Source organism: Grammomys surdaster, unplaced genomic scaffold (genome assembly GCF_004785775.1).
Source record: "Grammomys surdaster isolate TR1022 unplaced genomic scaffold, NIH_TR_1.0 724, whole genome shotgun sequence".
Lineage (NCBI taxonomy): Eukaryota > Metazoa > Chordata > Mammalia > Rodentia > Muridae > Grammomys > Grammomys surdaster.
The window spans coordinates 466,682-486,734 of NW_021605143.1; the positions used below are offsets into that span (position 1 = coordinate 466,682).

A 20,053-nucleotide genomic window follows, 5' to 3' on the forward strand; every position below is an offset into this window, starting at 1 on the left:
CAACAGTGGGACCAAACCCACTCTGGAAGTTCACAGAACATCAGAGTAGCAAGCTTGGCGCCATCTCTCCAGGCTCTGCTCAGTCTTTCCCCAGAAAGATCTGACAAATGGGGGACCTGCCCGAGGCAGTGTCTAACACTGCTCCACTGCAATTACCCCCCTTTCTAATCTCAGCCTTCCTCGTGCCGTGCATCCTGTCCCCAGAGCAGACAGCTCGGCTGCTGACAGCCTCTACTCCACGAGGAGCTGGGAGCTCTGCTCTACTCACCATCTGAGCAAGAAGCCTGCTTAGAAAGGAGGCCGATCCTTTGTCATCACCTCAGGGAGCAACTAAACCCACTGGAGCAACTAAATCCCTGAGCTGAGGGCTGGGAACGAGCAGACAAGAATCAAAGGACATGATGCCCTCTCTCTAAGTGAGGTAACGACACAGGGGACCCACTCACCACTGGGCACCCTGAGGTCAATCTTGTTGCAGAAGTCAATATAGCAGCAGTGTGTGTTGCGCAGATCCTCTGAACTCAGGCAGTAGAAGGGCTTCCCAGCAGGAACCAGCTCCACCTTGGGGATGCAGGTACGTACGTGGTGCTCCATGCCATCTAGGTTAAAGATGGAGACCATGCAAGCCCCATCTGTCTCACAGGTGTAGTTGGTCTGTAGGCAGCTGGTGCACGCACACAGCAGAGCTGTAAGACAGGCAGAGGCAGGTATCAACCGTGATGTGGGAGCTCCCGCCAGGTCCTTTTCCAGAGTCAGAGTGGCCCCTTGGTATGCTTCACATCCCCCAAATAAGCAGCCTTTATAGAGCAGCGGGCAGAACGAGAGCCTTGGCCAGGCACTGCTGCACCTTATTCAGCTCACAGAAAAGTCCTGTAGGCCCAGAATCCCTAACTGCTCTAGTCTATGCCAATAAAGGACAAATGAACTATCTACTCTGTCCAAATGGGTCCTGTTGGGTGGACAGAGCCTTCCCTTCAGAAAGCAGGCACTCCTTACATCCCATACAGAACTACCCAGGAGTCCTTGAAACCAGTCTCCTCCCACCTCTTCTTGGACACCAGGCACCCGATTCCAGGATGAGGGAGACACAGTCTCATCTGTCCTTTCACTGAAATTCCTTTTCCTGCCTAAATCCTTCAAACTTCTGCCAGTCGTCTCTTCCCTTGGTGAGCTTCCTGTTTACCCATGTTTGGCACCCCGCATGCACGAGGGCTAGGAGGGCACTCTCCACGGAGACTCTGAATGCTTGCTTCACAAAGTCACGCTGAGGACAAAGTGAACTCATGCACATAAAGTGTTTCATACATTTAAGCCATCCTGAAAGGCCCCAAGCAGCACTTGACATGACTACATACACTCACTTGTGTGCTATACACACGCTCGCACACACTTTTCATCTGTGCAGAATTCACAATCCCTACTGGGGCTGGTGACTTTTGCTGGGTATGTATCACACAGAAGTGTGTGCCACCAACAGGAAATCACTGCAAATGAATCTGGCGCCTCCGAAAGCTGCTCAGCAGCCCTGGAATCTGTGATCCTTTATTTATCTGACTAACAAGAATAGCACAGACAGTTGGTGCTCCTCTACTGTCTCTCCCAAGCCTAACCTAGCCCTGACCTCCCAGGATGGGCAGGAATGTAGCTTTGGCTATAACACTGAAGCTGGTACTTACAGTGCTGAATGAGGCGCTCGCCCACCAGGAGACAGAGGGAAGGGTGCAAGGCCTCAGTGCACTCCATGGGAGGACCTGCACACTAAGCCTACACAAAAGGGCTTGGGGCCAATCCAAAGAGAAGCCTAGGCTAGAAGAACCTATCCTCACCTCTTCGTCTACTCTCTGACAGTCGTCTCTCAGCCTTGTAGATCCAAAGACAACCCCAGGCTACCTCAGAGTGTCTATGAATGAGGCAACCCCTCTGCTGTTCCCACTCAAGGACACAGGGACACAGGGACTCAGGGACACAAGGACACAGGGAGGAGGAGGTGGTGGCGGTGGCAGCGGCACTGGGAGGAGAGCAGGTAGAGGGAACCCTTCCGTATTCTTTGCAGTGTCTGAGGAGACCTCTATCTTCTTGAGATGAATCCCCAAACATGCAGCCACCTGAGAGCAGCTTGGGCTGTACCATCTCTCACAGACAGAGCACCTGAAGCAGGGAACTGTGAGCAGATCAGTTGTAAAAGGAGTTTTCACAGTAAGCTTCCCCTGGGTCTCAGCTCTACCTTCTAGTTCCAAGACTAGAAAACCTCAAATCTTCCTCCCAAACTTGAGGTTCAAACTTCTCTCTCATTCTGTTTTTTTTTTTCCCTATTGGTTTGTGTGTTTGAGGCAGGGTCTCACTAAGTGACCGGCTGGCCTTGGACTCCCCATCCATCCCTCAGTCTCCGCAGTGCTGGGATCACAGGCCTGGGCCACTAAGCCAAGCTCTGTCTCACTCCTCTTAAGAACTTAAAACTTATTCAAGCCTCAGAAAACTTGGCAAGATCCCCCTTTCTTCCTCTGGAGTCCTGCTAATCCAAGAAGGCGACTGTGACAAGTCCCTTTTGTGTCCCTTAGGGGTTCCCCACAGGGAGCACCTCTCAGCACCGTGTTGTGTTGTGATGTCCACCAAAGACAACAGCATCAGGTCTATTTTGGGAAGCAAGAAAGGGAAAATTAACAACTTCAAGAGATGACTATTCTGAGCTGAGTGAGACACACGGCCAAACCCACAGCCGCCCTTTCAAAAGCAGTCACCTCGGAGTCCATCAATTAGTGGGGCAGAGGAGACCGAGTCTCTGGTTCCTGATAGCTATTCCCCTTTCGGTGGTGCTGGCCTCATTCACAGTGATTCATTCTGGAGAATGAACACACCCACACATGGCTCATTATTTTTGGGAAGTACTTAAACAGTCCTGGTATAAGGCAGGAAAGAACAGAAGTGGCGAAATCTATGCTGGAAGGGCCCAGGATAAGCTGGGAAGTGGGCCATGTGGGTTTGTGATAAGGAGCGGGCAAGTCCCTGAGCCTATCTAGGCCTCGACTATCCAACCAGCAAACACTGTTTATCTTACAGAGACAAGAGGGAAATTAGCCCAGCGCCTGCCAAGTGCCGTGGCTACCCTGAGCAGGGCTCATCCCATCCTCTGTGGCGCACCTTTGCCTCTTACAGACGAGTGGCAAGTCTAAACACACTGTGGAGACAAACATCGACATACCCACACCCTGTAAAGATCTGAATCTACTTCAGCAGGAGTGACAGTGGGCATCACGGAGCAACAGGTCACAGAGACCTGAAGCTCAAGTGCTAGTTCCAATACTGGCCACATGACCTGGAGCATGCAGTGACCCTAACTGTGACAGTCTCTTTTGGGCTGAAGCTATGAAGTAGGACTGTTAATAACTGGTTCACACAACATAAAAATATTACATATAGTAATATACTTTAAAAGGACTTAAAATATAATGTACTTAAGAAATATGAACCTCCCTATTAATGTAAAAATTGAAAGAAAAAAAAAACCAACAAGAAAAATGTCTCTTAACACTGACTAGGAAGAAGCGAGTTCCAGTCTCAGAGGAAACTGCTAGCTCACTGCATGGTTGCAGGGCTGTGCGGCTTCAGGAAGTCATCGACCCTCTCTGCACCTCATTTTCCTCCTGATTAAGCGGAAGAAGGAAGTGAAGGAGATGACATCACGCTTTCGCTAGCTACAAGCTCTCCTCCCTCTGGTCTAGGTCCAGAGCACTCGTCTCAGTCAGTCTGCTGTGTCCTTTAAAGACACGTGCGCTCACCACTCATCTGCTAATACTCTTCACTGAAACAGAAGAAGCAATAATAAAATTACAAGCATATGCTGAACTTACTATAAATTCATATCCTAAATTTAATTCTTTCTGAAAAGCTAAATCTGGGCTAATGACAGCAGCCTCCTGTAATGCTTCACGACGACTCACCAGGTCAAAGTCTGCACATGTGTGTGTATAGCCACAGGGTCAGGTCACCTGCACATGTGTGTGTATAGCCACAGGGTCAGGTCACCTGCACATGTGTGTATAACAACACGATCATCTGAAACACTCCCTACTCTACCAGCAAGCATGATGTACAAACAGTGACCACCACAGAGGCACCAACTCACTCTGTGTGAACAAGTCAGCGGCTGAGAGGCCTGTCTAACACATGCAAGGCTTGGTCCCCAGCACTTTGAAATATATCAAAACAAATCAAATGGCCAATCAAATGTTGGGGGGGAAGGATTGTCAGAACATGAGCCCTCCCTTCCCAGCACAGACTCTCAGTTATTAACGAGTCTAATTAATCAGAACTGAAATTAAGACAAAGCCGCCTTGATAGGACTGCAGTATGGTTCAAAGTCTGTCTGACTGGGAGGTGGTTTGTGGTAGGATGTAAGTGTAAATCTGATTCAGAAGAAAGGTGGTTTTGAGAAAAGCCAAGTCCCAACTTGGGCTGACTCTGGCTGCTGTGTGTTGTAGTACACAGCCTCTGGAAGACAGAGGCTCAACGCTGTGCCCAAATGGGAAGTCCCAGGAACCCCAGAGAGCCTTAGACTCACAGTGTCACAAGACATGGCCAGGGGATACTCACAACCTCAGAAAGTTAGGAGCACCCTGCACAGCAGCCTGCTCTGTCAAGAACTGGTTATGAACACAACCTCAATGGTCTCAGAGCTAGAGCGACCATGAGCCTTAATTTACTCATTACTCCTGAGGGACAACACATTTCATAAGCTGTTTCTGGAGCATTGTCCCAGGGAGACACAGCTTCTCCCTTGGCCCTCCCCCAACTTCCCCACAGCTTTTCGGCGTCTGTCGTGGGCATTGCTCAGGGTTGGATCTGGAGGACGCGCTTTTCTGACAGGCTGATATTTTCAGAATCCAGGGCCTCAGGCGCGCTAGGTAAGAGTTTCACTACTGAGCCATTTAAGTAAGTTCACCAGGGCTAACACAAGAACAAGGGGCTGGCTTTCTTGGACACTATGATGCTCAACTGGTCACATTCGAGTGAGTGCACAGTGCAGGCAACTCCACTATTCTGTGATCTGCATTCTCTGAGGCAGACATAGTGGAACGAGCCTCAGAAAAGGTTAAGAGGCTCACAAACAGTAAGTGAGCAGGCGGCAGTGTCTGGACCTTACAAACCCAGTTGTTTCTAGAGCACCCACGGTGTTCTCCAGTGTCCCTGTGACACTGCCCAGGGCTCCTAACTCTCAGAACCACTGGAGACACCTTCCCAGTTAAAGCCCCATCACTCTCACCCCTGCAGCTTCCCTCCAGTCTGGTCCTTCTGCCTCCTGCCACGCACACCGACGTAGCTGTCCGTCCCTATTCTGAAGAGGCAGGTCTGCATACGCAGCCAAAGTTCCCTCTTGTAGTAGTTGTGGGACAGAATTCACGTAACACAAGTCAGCCTGGAACCCGGATCTTCCCACTTCTGCCAGGTCTCCAGACAGCCCCCAGCACAGACCTTGGCCTTTGATAGTTCCTATTCTGTCTCCTCACTCCCTTTATTCAGACATTTTTACCTCCTTTAAGACCTCCAAACCATTAGGCTGTCGGGTCTTAGAGAAACCCCACAGTCACCTCTCCTTGGTGGCTTAACCTTCACTATGGATCTCAGTGCATCACCCAGGATTTCTGGAATCTCTTTACAAATAGAGGGATTGGGTCACTAACAGTGTTCTAGCTGAAGTACTATTTAAAAACAAAAACAAAAAACCAGACTGTTTCATTCACCCGTGTCTCTACAATAGAATGAGCAGAACTCACAGGAAATCATTATTCAAAAAATGGCCACTGGGCTGGTGAGATGGCCAGCAGGTAAGCAGGACTGCTGCCAAGCCTGATGACCCAAGCCTGGTCCCTGGAACCTCACCTCTCAGGACAGGACTGACTCCAGAAAGTTGTCCTCTGATCTAAACCCTTGCTTGTGGCACCCCTCCCCCAGCACAAAATAAATCAAATGGCCACTTATCACTACAGGGCTGAAGCCCTTCAAGATAGATGAAAACCATGCTGTTCCAGATACTCTGGGGTGCCAATGGACTGGCCTGAGTCGGCTGTCTGTGCCTGAATTCTAAGAGCAGGGCAGGGACAGCTGGTCCTGGGCTAGCTCTGAGAATCGTCTACAAGTTATGTCTTAAACTGCTCGGCTTCCTCACTTCCTCAAGTTAACCGAGCATGCCCCTAGCCCTCCCTGCGCCTGTCAGTGCTGTCATCCTGAAAGATGCCTAAGAGCTGGCTTGTTCAAATCTGAACCAAAAACCGGTTTTACTGCATGTGGCCAAAAGTTCTTTACCTTGTCAGACCCATGTTACTACTTTCAGGAAAATCACCTGCTGAGGAAGCCAGGTGGCTTATCCTGGAGTTTCTGTGTCCTGGGTTTTGCTGATGCCTTAGCATGCATGCCTCTGCAGTTCTATAAACTCAGATCTGAAGGTCTGATGTGCATCCAATTCAATTTTACTTTTTTTTTCTTCTCTCTGTCTCTGAGATAGGGTCTTCCACCACCCAGACTGGCCTTAAATTCCTGATCCTCCTGACTCTGCCTGTTGAGTGCTAGGAAGGCTAGGGGTTTCAGATGTGACTGCTCTTTAAGATTTATTACATCGGTTATTTTATGAATGTTTGCCTGTGTGGATGTATACATACATATACATACACATACACATACACATATACATATACATACCATGTAGGTAACTGGAGCTTGTAGAGGCAGGAGGGTGTCAGATCCTCTGAACCTGGAGTTATAGATGGTTGTGAGCCACAATGTGGGTGCTAGAAACTGAACCTGGGTCCTCTGCAAGAACAGCAAGTGCTCTTAACCTCTGAGCCAACTCTCTAGATCCCATTCTTAGCTCTTCAAGACAGGGTCTTGCTATGTAGCCAAGGCTAGCCTTCAACTCCTTCTGCTTCAGTCTCTTGACTGCTGGGACTCTAGGTCTGTTCCACCATGCTCAGTGTCAGTTCAAATTATGACACATATAACTTCTAGATGTCTCCTTTTGTGACAGGCCCTAATGCAAGTACTGTGTCCTCAGCACTGCCCTCCTCCAGCCCACTAGGCAGTCTTTGGCAAAGATGCCTCTCACACTATGCATTCACTAGATTCCATTCAAAACTAAAGACTGGATTCAATATATTTCCTTACTAGTTCTAAGACTTAAGAATGGACTTTTTAAAAAAAAATTATTTATTTTTATTTTATGTACATTGGTGTTTTGATCACATGTATGTCTATGTAAGTGCTTTGGGTCCCCTGGAACAACAGTTATGGACAGTTGTAAGCTGCCACGTGGGAGCTGGAATTTGAACTCATGACCTCTGGAAGAGCAGCCAGTACTCTTAACCACTGAGCCATCTCTCCAGCTCCAAGAATGAGCTTTTAAAGACATCTGCTTGTGTGTTTGTGTGTGTGTGTGTGTGTGTGTATGCGTGCACATTCATGCTATACTGCACACGTGGAAGAGAGAGGACAACCTGAAGGCATGAGACCTCTCCCTCGGCCATGTGGATCTTAGGGATCAAACTCAGGTTGTCACGTTCAGTGGCAGGAGCCATCATGTCCATCCCTACAAACAGGCCCCTCCCTTGCTTCTGCTTTGATAATTATGGTCTGCAATCATTCATGTCTGACCTAATCCTGTGGCTTGTCCGGCTGCATTATCCTGGCTAGTAGGTCGGCATCATATCCTTCTAAGCCCAATGCTTCCATATAAGGACAAGATCTTGCGAGCGGTCTTGTGTCAGGTTGTCCCGTCTCCGCCAGGTCACTCTTTCTGCTGTGCCTCCCCACAGGTCTGCAGTCTGCCGTCTCCACACCATGAGCTGTCCCACCCTGTGCTGTTTATCAAAGCCCCCACTTGCTGTTATCTTCTCAGTTCTAGTCATGCACACTGGAGAATTACCCAGTAGGATATCCAGTCTCTGTAAAATTTACCAAGGCTATTCTAAACATTGTATGCTAGGTTTTGGTCTTTTAATGCACTTTATCTTTTGAAAATTTTTATTTGTGTGTATGCACACGTGCATTTGATGTGTGTATGATGTGGTTGTGTTAGCTAAGTGTGAATGGCATGTGATATGTATGGTATATGTGCATGTATGATATGTGTGAGTGACGTGTTTGTATGTGATGTATATGTGATGTGTCTATGTATGGTGTATGTGTGTGATGTGAGTGTGATGTGTCTCTGTATGTGATATGTGTGATGTGTGGTGTGTATGTGTGATATGTGTGAGTGATGTGTTTGTACGTGATGTGTGTATCTGACGTGTGTGTGCATGTGTGGTGCCTGTGATGTATGTGAGTGTGCAGGGTCACGCCAGTAGCCTCAGTGTGTTTTTCCTTGACTAGGTTGTTTTACTTTTTGCTTCACACAATCTTCCAGTCCCAATTATCCTGTATTATAAATATATATGAAAGCTGGAGATGGCTCAGTGGTTGAGAGCACTGACTGCCCTTCGTCCTGAGTTCAATTCCCAGCAACCACATGGTGGCTCACAACCATCTGTAATGGGATCCGCTGGTGTGTCTGAAGACAGCTACAGTGTACTCATATACATAAAATAAATAAATCATATATATATATAGAATGATGTGGTATCATCACTATCAATCACATCAGTGGCAACGGCCCTCCCCCATGGAAAAGCTGACGATAAAATTCACATAACGTTCTAAGGGACCCTGAAGAGTCACGACAACCATGGAAGGTGGGAACAAAAGAACCAAGGTAGAGAACTCACATTTCCCAATTGTAAACTTTTTACTCTACAAAGTCATACTTATTAAACACCACGTAAGGACAGGATACAGATCAAAGAAATTGAGACCAGAAACGAAGTCATAAATCTGATCAAATGCTTTTCAACAGTTGGGCTTAGAATACAGAAAAAAAAGTATCTCTTCACCAAATCAACTCAGTGAGAGTAGGCTTAAAAACTGATGAACTCTCCTCGTATTGCAGTATGCAGGAGGAGGCTAGAGAGGAGGCTGGACTCCAGGTCACTCCGGGCTCCCCACCCGCACAAACGCTCAAGCGGGGAGAGTGCTCACAGCAGGCCTGGCCCCGGGTCTGACTCCTGGGTCCCCCACAGCAGAAGGGCATGCGGACACCCAGGTATACACTCCTCCTACCCCACACAAAGTCAATCAAGACCCAAGTGTCTGTTGTAGCACCACAGAAAATGTGTGCTTGTTCTCTGGTATGAGAAACAGAGTCACCATGTAGTTTAGTCCAGTAGAACTACCACATACCCAGCAAGTGCACTCCTAGCCTGATACTGAAAAGAATTGAAATTCACAAAACTCTCAATCGCTGATCAACTGATGAATGGGTAAGCAAACTCGGCATATTCAAATAATGGAATCACTGCTAAGCCGCAGGAAGGAAACAATTACATATACTACAATATGGATGGATCCGGAAAACACTGTAGAAAAAGGAACCATGTCATGTGATCCCAATCTAGATGATACTTCCCAACATGGGTTTATGGGTTTGTGGCTGGAGGGGCTGCTGAGGAAAGGCTGGTTAATGAACTTTCCGATTATTAAGGGTTCTCTCTGGGTGGGTCAGACAACTTTTGAGAATCCCACAGTGATGACTGGGTATTGCGTCAGGCTTTAATGCCACAGTATACACTTTCTAATGCTTACAATAAATAAATCCTGCTATATGTACTTTTTTTTATAATTTAAAACTACCATAAATCCACACACCCAAAGCAAACTGTGTAATGTAATCTCAAATACAAAAACTAAACAAATGTACAGGAAAAAAATCGAAGTCATGGTGCTAAGAGTTCTCCCGGCTTCCACCATGTCTCAAGTCCCAATAATCTCTGAGTGCACACGGAGGGCAGCTTGGGTCCTGTCACCTTCTCCTCTCTTCTCCACCTGGCATGGTGTGTGATAGACGCAGGAATACTGAGCTGGACCGACTCTGAGAAGTCTCAGCCCAGTAAATCACATGCACGTCTAGATTATAATGTTGTTATTTACTTAGATTAGATTTGTTAATTTCATTGGTGTTTCACCTGCGCGTGCGTGCGTGCGTGCGTGCGTGCGTGCGTGCGTACCATATTTGTGCTTGGTAGCCATGGAGGACAGAATCTCCTATAGCTGAAGTCACAGATGGTTGTGACCCATCCTGTGGGCACTGGGAATTGAACCCCTCTCTACAAGAACAACTACTTCTCTTAACCATCTCTCCAGCCCATACTGACACAGGGTCTCACTGTGCAGCCCCGTCTGGTTCAGAACTTGCTATTTGGACCAGGTGGCCTCACACTCAGGACTCTGCCCAGGGGCCGCCAGAGCACTGAGATTAAGAACGTGTACTGTCCCTACTGTCTCTTTACTTTAGAGAGGATCTCACACATCCCAGGCTAGCCTTGAACTTCCAACTGTCCACCTCTGAGTGGACATCCAGTTTTAAGCGGTGCCAGGCTGTTTCCATGTTAAGCAAGGGCTCTGCTACCCAAGCTCCTCCCCAAAGCCCCTGGCTGCCATTCTCCCCACTGCTTAAAATGAGACGGTAACTGTACATCTAGACAACTGCCAAAATGCTTATGAAAATCTTAAACTGGGGACCAGCAAGATGACTCAGCTGATTCAAAAGCACTTCCGGCCAGTCACCACGACCTGAGTTCAATTCCTGGGACCCACATGGTAGAAAGAAAGAAGTGACTAATTCATACAGATAATTGTCCTCTTGATCTACACACACACACACACACACACACACACACACACACGCCTTGGAATGTGTACTGATCCCCCACAAATAATACATTTTAAAAATTAAAAAAAAAAGAGATCTGAATGACAATAAAAACAGAGTTATCTGACCCTGAACTGTCACAAATAGACAGTTTGGTTTGCTCGAGGGATAAAAAGGTGGGAAGGCAGTAATTGGGAACTAATACTGAACCCCAAGGTTTGAACTACATTAAGTAGGAAACTCTTGCACCAGCAAGGTAATCACAAGCTATTGGCTGCCCCTCCCAAGTCCCATTTCACCTTCATGATCATCAAAGTTGAATTTAAAACAAGACACAAAGTTCTGAGTGCTCAGACACAACACAGTCAGAGGCCACAACGCACTGTGGTATCCAGACAACCGTGGTGGAAAAGCACTTATGGGGTGGTGGGGCTGGGGGAGCAACTGGTGTAAAAAAGGGAGTTTCTGTATTAGGGCAAACCCACCAACTTAACAATAGACGTTTGATAAACTTGGCATTTAACTCCAAATCTTGGAAAAGATCTTGGAATGGAGCTTGCACAAGAGAGAGGTGTCTGGAAAGCAGCTCCACACTGTGCCGTTCGAGATCCACCTGGAGACAAACCCAACCCCAGAGAGCTGTTTAAACAAGTTCAACCTGAAGCCTGGGGTGTAGAGAATGAAAGCTTTGTTCTCACTCAGAAGAGATGTTTGATGTTTATGCTAAGGAGCTGTCACTGCAGTTTAATTTATGACTGATGGTAAATACCTGAGCATCACAGAGGGACAACCAAGCAGGCATCACCAGCAAAGAGGGAGTGTGTGCAAGGGCTTTGAGGCCTAAACACACAGGCTCAGTCATAGTTAAACCTTCAGGAATCTGGTTTATTCTCCTTAGCTTAGTTTATAACAGACACAGAAAGTGGCTGATGTTTGTTTGTTTTGGCTGCATGTATGTAGACACTTCTGGTTCACTGGTGCAGGGGGGAGTCTTCTCTTCCTGACCCAGGAACTACATTGTCAGCAGACAGCAGTGACCCTCACACTGGTGCGGGACAGAAGCGACAGGGATGACTGTTTTCGGCAACTCAGGTAATGAAGGAGAAGTAAACAGACACACAAATGAACTAAGACACAGAGGCTAATGAGGCTGCGCCTGAGCTCATCCGGCTGCAGTGAGTGGAAGTGTAAATCGCTCACACAGAAATCAAAGAGAGACTATGTCCAAGGAACTCAAAAATATCCATAGCATCCATTGTTTTATTTTGATCTTTTAAATCAGCACAGGCTGGAGAGACGGCTCAGCAGAGGAGCCCTGGCTGTCCAGCAGAGGAGGGTCTGCATTTGCTTCCCAGCACCTGCGTGGCAGCTCACGACCATCTGTTACTCTGGTTCCAGGGGATCCGACAACCTCCTCTGGTCTCTAACACACATGCAGTACATATACACACATGCAGTCAAAACACACATTAAAAAGTAAAAATATATGTAAAAAAAATTCACAGAAAGGCAGAATTGGAATTATTTGCCTAGAATTTTGCCAAGAGGATGGAAAAATGAATTCAATTAAACTAATGTATTAAGCACTTAAAATACACAAGGTTCTATGTCCAGCTGAAGGACTCGTTGTCTAAAGGCAGGAAGAAGAACCTTAAGCTATCTGAACCTCCAACATTCTCCACAGGGGAAGGTGCCCCGCTGACCAGGGGAAGCACGGCAGTCTAAGGTCCCCTGGGACACTGTACTCAGTGAGGAGGAGAGAGAAAGGAAGCTCACCAGAAACAACAGGCAAGGCATGGGGCCATGAGAAACACAAGGTGCCCTGGGCCTACACTGAAAGGCCAGCAGCAGTGCCAAGGTGCCATCCAGAGAAGAGGGCAGCCGGACGCCTAAGAGCAGGGCCACATCAGACTAACCATGCAAACCTGGGGCCTAGAGCTGACCCTGAAAACACAGGAAAGCAGCAGACCCGGGACAGAGGGGACAGAGCGGGTACACATCCACAGTAAAACCCTGAAGGGGAGGGAGACTGAGGCAAATGCAGGGTTGGAACGCTGGCAGATCCCCGCTCTTAGAACACCAGGCGCTGGCCACTGCCTAAGCTCCCTACGCCCTCAGTGCTGAGGCTGAGAAACAAGGAAGTCTCAAAGGCCAGAGGCACTGTGCCCAGGAAGCTCCACTTCCAGTAGATTAGACTTTTATTGGTGACTTTTACTGCCACCATCACTCGGTGAATGGGAAGGTTTGAACCCCTGCAGCTCCACTGGAATTCCAACAGGCAGAAGCAAAGTCAATTTGCCTGTAAACTGCTGAAGGGCAAGGATATCCTCTCACTTCCCTCATTTCTCACTTCCATTAGAAATGGGCTGATTTAATCTTATGTCTCTGAGGGTTAAGTGCAATATATAGACACATGCTAAGACGACACTTGAGGACTCGGGGCGAAGGGACTCCTCCACAAACTCTTAGAAACTCCTCAGTTCAATTCAACCCAAGCCAATCTGGAAAGTACACAATTCCTGTTTCATCCATATAACTTCCAACCTTGAGCTCCAGACACTCTTCTGGCTACAAGGAGGATACATGCCCCTCGCCACCACACCACTGAAAGGACTTCATATGTAAGGCCTAGCAACAGGATGCTGAGCTCCTGGCCACATCCTGGGCTGTTTCTCTTCATTCTCCCACTGTGTCCACTGCTGTCTGGTCACCACACACACACATGAGCTTTATTCTTTACTCAGCTTTTACAGGTCTCAAGTCCACACACAGCAAACTGGAGCCAGCTAAGGTGGCTTCTCCTCTAAGATAAGGTCCCTTCCAAGTTCAATGGTTGTCTGCAAAATCCACTGCCTAGGGAATACTCAAAGCACTGTTTTACCCCTCCTGTCAGGTGAGGGCCACTCTCAGCTCCTCGTGTGTCTACCATGTAACGGACAGGACGCTCAAAACATGGGTGTTTCCTTGCTTCCAAGCCAGCTGGAGCATCTCGGCTTTCTTCCTGCAGTGGACTGAGAAGAGGCTTTAAAGGGCAAGTTCAATGATACCAAGCCCACTTACCTGAATATCAACTGACTGCGGCCTCTCTGTCAAATCTCTAGGCGGTAGGACCGACTACACCACTGTTAGACTCAGTAACTGGGTACAGGTGGACAGACATCGGTCCCAGGGCTCTGCGTGGGAAACAGGATGGCTACCAGAAGCACATTCCTCTTCTATACTGTCTACTGTACATCCCACTTGGCAGGCGGGTATTCTGAAGAAAGGCAGCTGCATCCCTAGCAGCCATGCTAATGCCCAATGTATGGAAGGTGCTCATGAAATATATGCTAAAACAATCTATGGATTAGCACTCAGCATGGATATGTGTATCTACTTAGAGGACTTCTGGGTGTGTGTATAACAGTTCTGGGGTTCCACTCCAGCACTGCCAAAAGCCAATAAAATGTTCAGATGTAGTGGCACCATTAAGGACTTTAGGGACCTGGGAGATAGGCACACTGCTCCCTGTGTGAACGTGGGAGACTGAGGTCAGACCCCAGCACCCGCATACAAGCCAGGTGTGGAGGCACTCATCTGTAACCCAAGGACTGGGAGAGGGTATGGTGCGGACAACAGCCAGGTCCTGTGGGCTTGTTGGCTAGCTAGTCTATCCAAGAGACCGCTCCAAAAATACAGTGGACAGTGACTGGGGAAAACACTCGACATCGATCCCTGGTCTCCACACAGGCATGACCAAGTGTGCCTGCTCACACATGTGCACACACCATATGCAAACACACAAAAAGGAGTCCTTAAAAGTCTACATGATGCAACTTACCTCTAGGACATCTGTTTTAACTACTGAAATTGATCTCCATTATTCAGATTGCATGCGAATGAATTTATTTGCCTGCTTGCTAAAAGTTATCTGTAACCCCAAAACACAACACTGGAAGTCCTTTCCAGCCATTTGAGGATATGCAGATGATGGTAAGACCCGAGCAGCACGGTGCACACACTCCCACTGGAGGTCAGTCAAGGTGACACCGCCTTCCCGTTTAGGTTCTCATAAGGTAAACACACGTCCTCTTGGCAGTCCACTTAGTGCCATGCTTTCTGTTGATGATTTTGCAATGTAAGATGGTCTCCAAGCAGAGTGCTGAAGTGGTGTCTGGCATTCCCAAGCACAGGAAGACAGTGATGTGCCTTGGGACAGCAGTGTGTTTGGGAAGCTTGATCCAGACAAAAGTTACAGTACTGTTCTTGCTTGAGTTTCATGGTGTGAACCAACACTGTGTATTAAATAGGTGTCTTCATACAGAAGCAGGGCTATCTATTGACCATCTGATGAAACCTCTGATCAGAGGCTTGCAGGAACTGGCTCTGTGCCTCCTGGAGGAGCGGCAGTTCATATTGGTCAGCAGTGTCTGTGGCCACCTTATAGAACAAACTACCACGGCATCTCCGCGGTTTTACAGAGTTCATGGTAAAGCAGGGGACAGATGGGGGCTCTGGGCACGCACTACTCCACTTTCCTTGAAGCCTCCGCTGGGAACTGTGTTTACTTATGTTGAGTTTAATCCACTGTGATTTTAAGTTCCACAACAGCAGGTTTGGGGAACTTTTGTTCCTCTCATTCAGTGTTACGTCCTCATGCCAGAAGCTGTTCTAGGCACATACCCAACTGAATGAATAAAGACATCTCCTATATGTAACTATGTAGATATCAGAGGCATGTGACACTTGTTACTCTCATTATGTCAAACCTAAAGGATTCAGTAGGGCAAACACAGGCTTGAGACTGGATAGAGAGAAGGAAAAGGGGAAAATGGCGACATGGCCTGATCTGAGGCCTGCAGTGCGGGTAGGATCTGCTGGGGTGGAAAACTGACCGCTAAATCAAACTCTGGCGGCTCTATGGCAGGGGAAGGAAGCTGCTCTGTAGGGCCGACCACCAGTGTACCGTGTCCCCTTATCCTGATGGAAGCCAACAGGTACCCAGCAGCCAAGAGTGGAGATCCAACTGGAGTCCAAGCTCAGGGTAAGTCACACACAGGGTAGAAACACTGAGATGGCAGAAACAGAAAGCAGGTATTCAAACCCAGCTCACCATGGCACGAGCTGAGAGAAACGCCAGACTGGCCCAAGAGCAGATGCTCTATGAATGTGGATGCCTAGACTAGGTGGGACCGCCGGCTGAGTACCTGCAGCTGGACCAGCACTGTAGGCTGGACAAGGAGGAGGAGCCTTTTGTTGATTTTACAACAGCCCCCCATCCTGTAACAGACAACACAAGAACTCAGTACAGAAAGGAGGAACCCCAGACTGATTGCTGACTGCTGTCTCCAGCTGAACTTCAGCAACAAAAAAAGATTTTAAAACTAAAACACAATAGCCATACCAGTATTCTAATTTACCTTTCAAACATAAATAAATAAATAAATAAATAAATAAATAAATAAATAAAGTCTAAAGTGCCCCGAGCTGAGAATTCCAGTCCCGCAAGGCACCATGTACTCCTGGGTACTTATGAGAACAGACTGCAAAGCAACTAACTCATGTTCCAAGATGCAACAAGCAGCCTCAGCAGGACATGCTGAAAGCAACCCATGTCCCTCCTCTTGCGTCTCCTCTCTACCGATGCTTAAATGGTAGCAAGGTTACAATTAGCTCACCGTGGAGAATAAACCTATTTATAACACAGCAGTCCCCTAAAAGGCACAATCATCTGAGAGGGTTTCTAGAGGGAAATACGGTGCAGCTTCTCCCCCTGCCTGCAGACTCCCAAGGGCTTTCTGGACGGAGCCTTCCTTCCGTCTAACCTCCCTGTGTTCACAGCCGCGTTCCGGCCACCTCTCAGCCTCCATGTTCTTATGTAACATTTACATAGTACCATAAACACACCCAGAGTTGCATAACATTACCAACCAATACAGCCTAAAGCAGGTCACTCCTCCAGCCTGTCTCCCATTAGATCAGGTATGCTGCTGTCTGTGAGGAAAAAGCCTGCCAAGGGCAGAAATTAACTTGAGGAAATCTGAACCCTGGCTACCAAAAAGCAAAATCAGAAATGAGCCACACTGACATGTGGCGTGTCTATCAATCAAAGTATGTTATTCTGCCCCATAAGATAAAAAGTAACCCAACGTTGCTTATTCAGTGAACTCAGAAACCGTGTCTAAAAATACCTCCGTGCCAACTGCCTATCAGTAAGCCAGCCTCCCAAATGTTCCAATCGGAGCGATAAAAGTATTTTTTCATTTCCAGAGGGAAAGTTGAGGCAGTAACAGGTTAAGTTACTTGTTCAAGGACAACCTGTACTAAACAAAGTTCCCTGAGCACCAGCCTCCTCCCTCCATCTGCCTCTAACCTTTAACCAGAGTGGCCATTTTAATGTGCTTTATCACATCTGCCCCAGGAGCTGTTTGAACAAACTAATCAGAGGCTCCCTGTCCCTCTACAGGAGCTCACTTCCCCTGCACTTCAAGTCCGTACCCACTCAACGGAGCTGTAAAGCTCGGATTGGGGTTATATTTCTAGGCTTTTCACAGAAATGCAGAATGTTCCTATCAGAACCTCAGATGCCTCTCTTGCTGCTGTTGTCATTAAAACACGAATGTCGGGTTCCCCTGCTACTAACTTAATTTTACATTTTATAATACTAGTGAAAATTCCTAAGACAGGTCTTAAAACACATCATCTACCCAATGGATGCTGTTTCCAGGGTGAAAACCCTCCTCCTTGTCCTGGCCCTTTTTTTTTTTTTTTAAACTAAGCCCCAGTTTTGATGAATTAGTAGACACCTCTCTCTTGCTGCCTTCACATGTTGTCCACACACCAGGCCTGAGAACTGTCCTGGTCTGTCACTTCTCCAGCCCACAGACAAGCTCTGTATAGGAAATGCAAGGGAGGGGGAAAAATCAACTTCTTGTTATCCCAGCCTCTACTTTCCCAGAAGTGACGTTTTACTTTAAGCCTTTTGCAACAGTGGTCTGTGTAGCATGCACTATTGGCAACCAGATGTATCCCGGAAAAAATTGCAGTGTCTGGCCAAGAAGTTTGGAGGCCTTGAAAAATGTTTGCTGGAGATACAACCAAATTTCTCATTTACCAAAAAAAAAACCCAAAAAAAACAAAAAAAAAAACCAACTCCCGATTATATCCACCCACCGTCACCCCAACAAACATCCACTTTAGGGAGGATACAAAACAACAACACCAAATTCTACCCTGTTCAGAACCAGTTGGATTACCAATGGAAACATTCTTAACTATGTTAGCAACAAGAAAAGCCCACAGACAGATATACCAAATCAGTAGGGAACTCAACTGTTTCAAAATCTTGGAGATGTTAGAGGCAGGATATGAATTTCACTGGAGGGACTTAGAGATTTATTTATACACACATAACACGACAAACCTGAAGACGGAATGTCCTTATTTTTACCACCCTACAAGGGAAATAGCACTGTCACAGATCCCAAAACATGGCCCATAAGCCCCAGAGAACATTCTTATTTATGAAAATCATTCTCTCCCCACAAATGTAAGGCTGCTTCATCCAGCTTCCGGCGGAGCTTATCAGTCTCCGCTGCTCAGATACCTGTGACAGAGCAGCAACACAGGGGAACTCAGAACAGTGCCTAACAGAAACACTAGCCAGTGAACAAAGACCCCAACGCACAAGCTCTGCCACTGTGGGAGAACACATCAAAGCAGGGGATAATGAACTTGTTTTTGAGACTCCAAAGTAGTGTGCTGTCTTCTACTGAGGGTCTGAATCACTAAACCAAGACCCACCTGAGCATTGTGTGTGTAGAGAGAAGAGCACCAGACAGACAGACACACACACACACACACACACACACACACACTTGAACTTCCATTGCTGGAAGGTTGGGGGCGGCTGAGAAGCCAAAGCAGAAGGCTTTGTACAATGGGAGCAGCAAAATACAATCCTAATTGTCTCACCATATCCATCTGTGGGTCAATAATCACTCAGATGCAACTGCCAAATATAACCTTCCTCTGCAACCCCAATGCCAAAGCACATTTGAGAATACTACCAAATGAAATATTTTAGGGTTTCATGGGCTCTTCTCAGCCTTAAAAGACTCATAAACAACACAGCCAGTGTAGTGTCCCACAGGAACGGCTCCACCTCTGTAGTGGGAAAGGTGGGGGTGGACCTGGCCAGCACAAGGCCCTTAAGGTTGGAAGGTAAGGGGTGTGTGTTGAAGGTGGGTGCTGGGAGGAGTGACTGTGTGGCAAGGGCCGGGGAGACTGTCCAATCGTGGGGTCTTTAAATAATGAGGGGTGGGAGGAGGTTGGGAGGGGGGTTGGAAGAGCGTTCCAGGATTTCACCTGAAAAGCATCCTCGGAGTGATTAACTGAATGGGCCTCCTGGGGCTGGGTGGGGGAGGTGAGAGGAAAGCAAATACAAATACACCTAGATTCAGATTAACAGCTGGGGAACTGGGTTTCACGGGGTTGGAGTGGTTCTGAGGCCAATCTCCAAAAAGGTTTAGGGGCCTGTTCGCCCCATTTCCTCCAAACAACGTCTACAGGCATGGGTATCTGAGGTGGGTGGGAGGGGGGTGCCCTGTAGAACCCAAGGGACTGAACGAAGGAAGGGGGAATGTGACTCCGGTGCCTAGTCCATCAGGGAGGCAGGGGAGAGAGGGTGGAGGCACCTCAAGCTGAAGGAGGCTTAGAGACCCCTACCCTCCTAGCCTAGGGTACGCATAGGCTCTCGGCATCAGAACACATCGGAGAAACAAACCCCCCCATCGCCGAACCCCACAATCTTGGCGGGAGAAAAGGCGCCCCCAGGAGCATCTGCTGGCGGGGAATAACCCCCCTCGCACGGACGTGCTGAAGGGCAGGAGCCAGGGACCTCCACATCTCGAGGAAGCCTGGGCTGGGAGCGGAGGGTGCAGGAGGCACGACCCCCTGGGCGCCCCGGTCGGGCTCCGCCTGAAAGAGCGCGCGGGTCCCCAAGGCTGACCCAAAGCCACCCCGGCCCTCCGCGCCCCCCGCCCGGCCATATTGCGCGGCTGGGGAGGGGGCGCGCCCGAGCCCCACGGCGAGCGCGAGGCCTCGCCTGGCCCTCTGCATCCCGCGCCGTCCCCCGCCCCGGACTCACCCTGGATCCCCCGGGGCCCGGACCCGCCGCTGCCGGCGAGCAGGAGGACAACAAGGGGGAAGAAGGAGGAGGCTCCGGCCGACTCCGCCATAGTAACCGCCGCCGCAGCCCAGCAGCGCCCAGCGCGCGCGCGCGCCCCCGGCGCCTCCCTCCCTCCCTCCCTCCCTCCGCCCGCCCGCCCGCGCGCGCCCGGC

The 20,053-nt window shown here is 48.4% G+C and overlaps 1 protein-coding gene across 1 annotated transcript in view; it reads right to left on the bottom strand.

Annotated features, from left to right (window-relative positions):
- Positions 1 to 19,962, bottom strand: part of Acvr1b (activin A receptor type 1B) — a 38,043-nt gene extending 18,081 nt beyond the window's left edge. The window contains exons 1-2 of the mRNA XM_028782208.1: positions 19,860 to 19,962; positions 447 to 686 (exon numbers count right to left, since the gene is read on the bottom strand). Of these exons, the coding sequence (XP_028638041.1) occupies positions 447 to 686; positions 19,860 to 19,950 (331 nt within the window). The 5' untranslated portion in view covers positions 19,951 to 19,962. The remainder of the gene's footprint in view (positions 1 to 446; positions 687 to 19,859) is intronic.
- Positions 19,963 to 20,053: the final 91 nt, after the last annotated feature.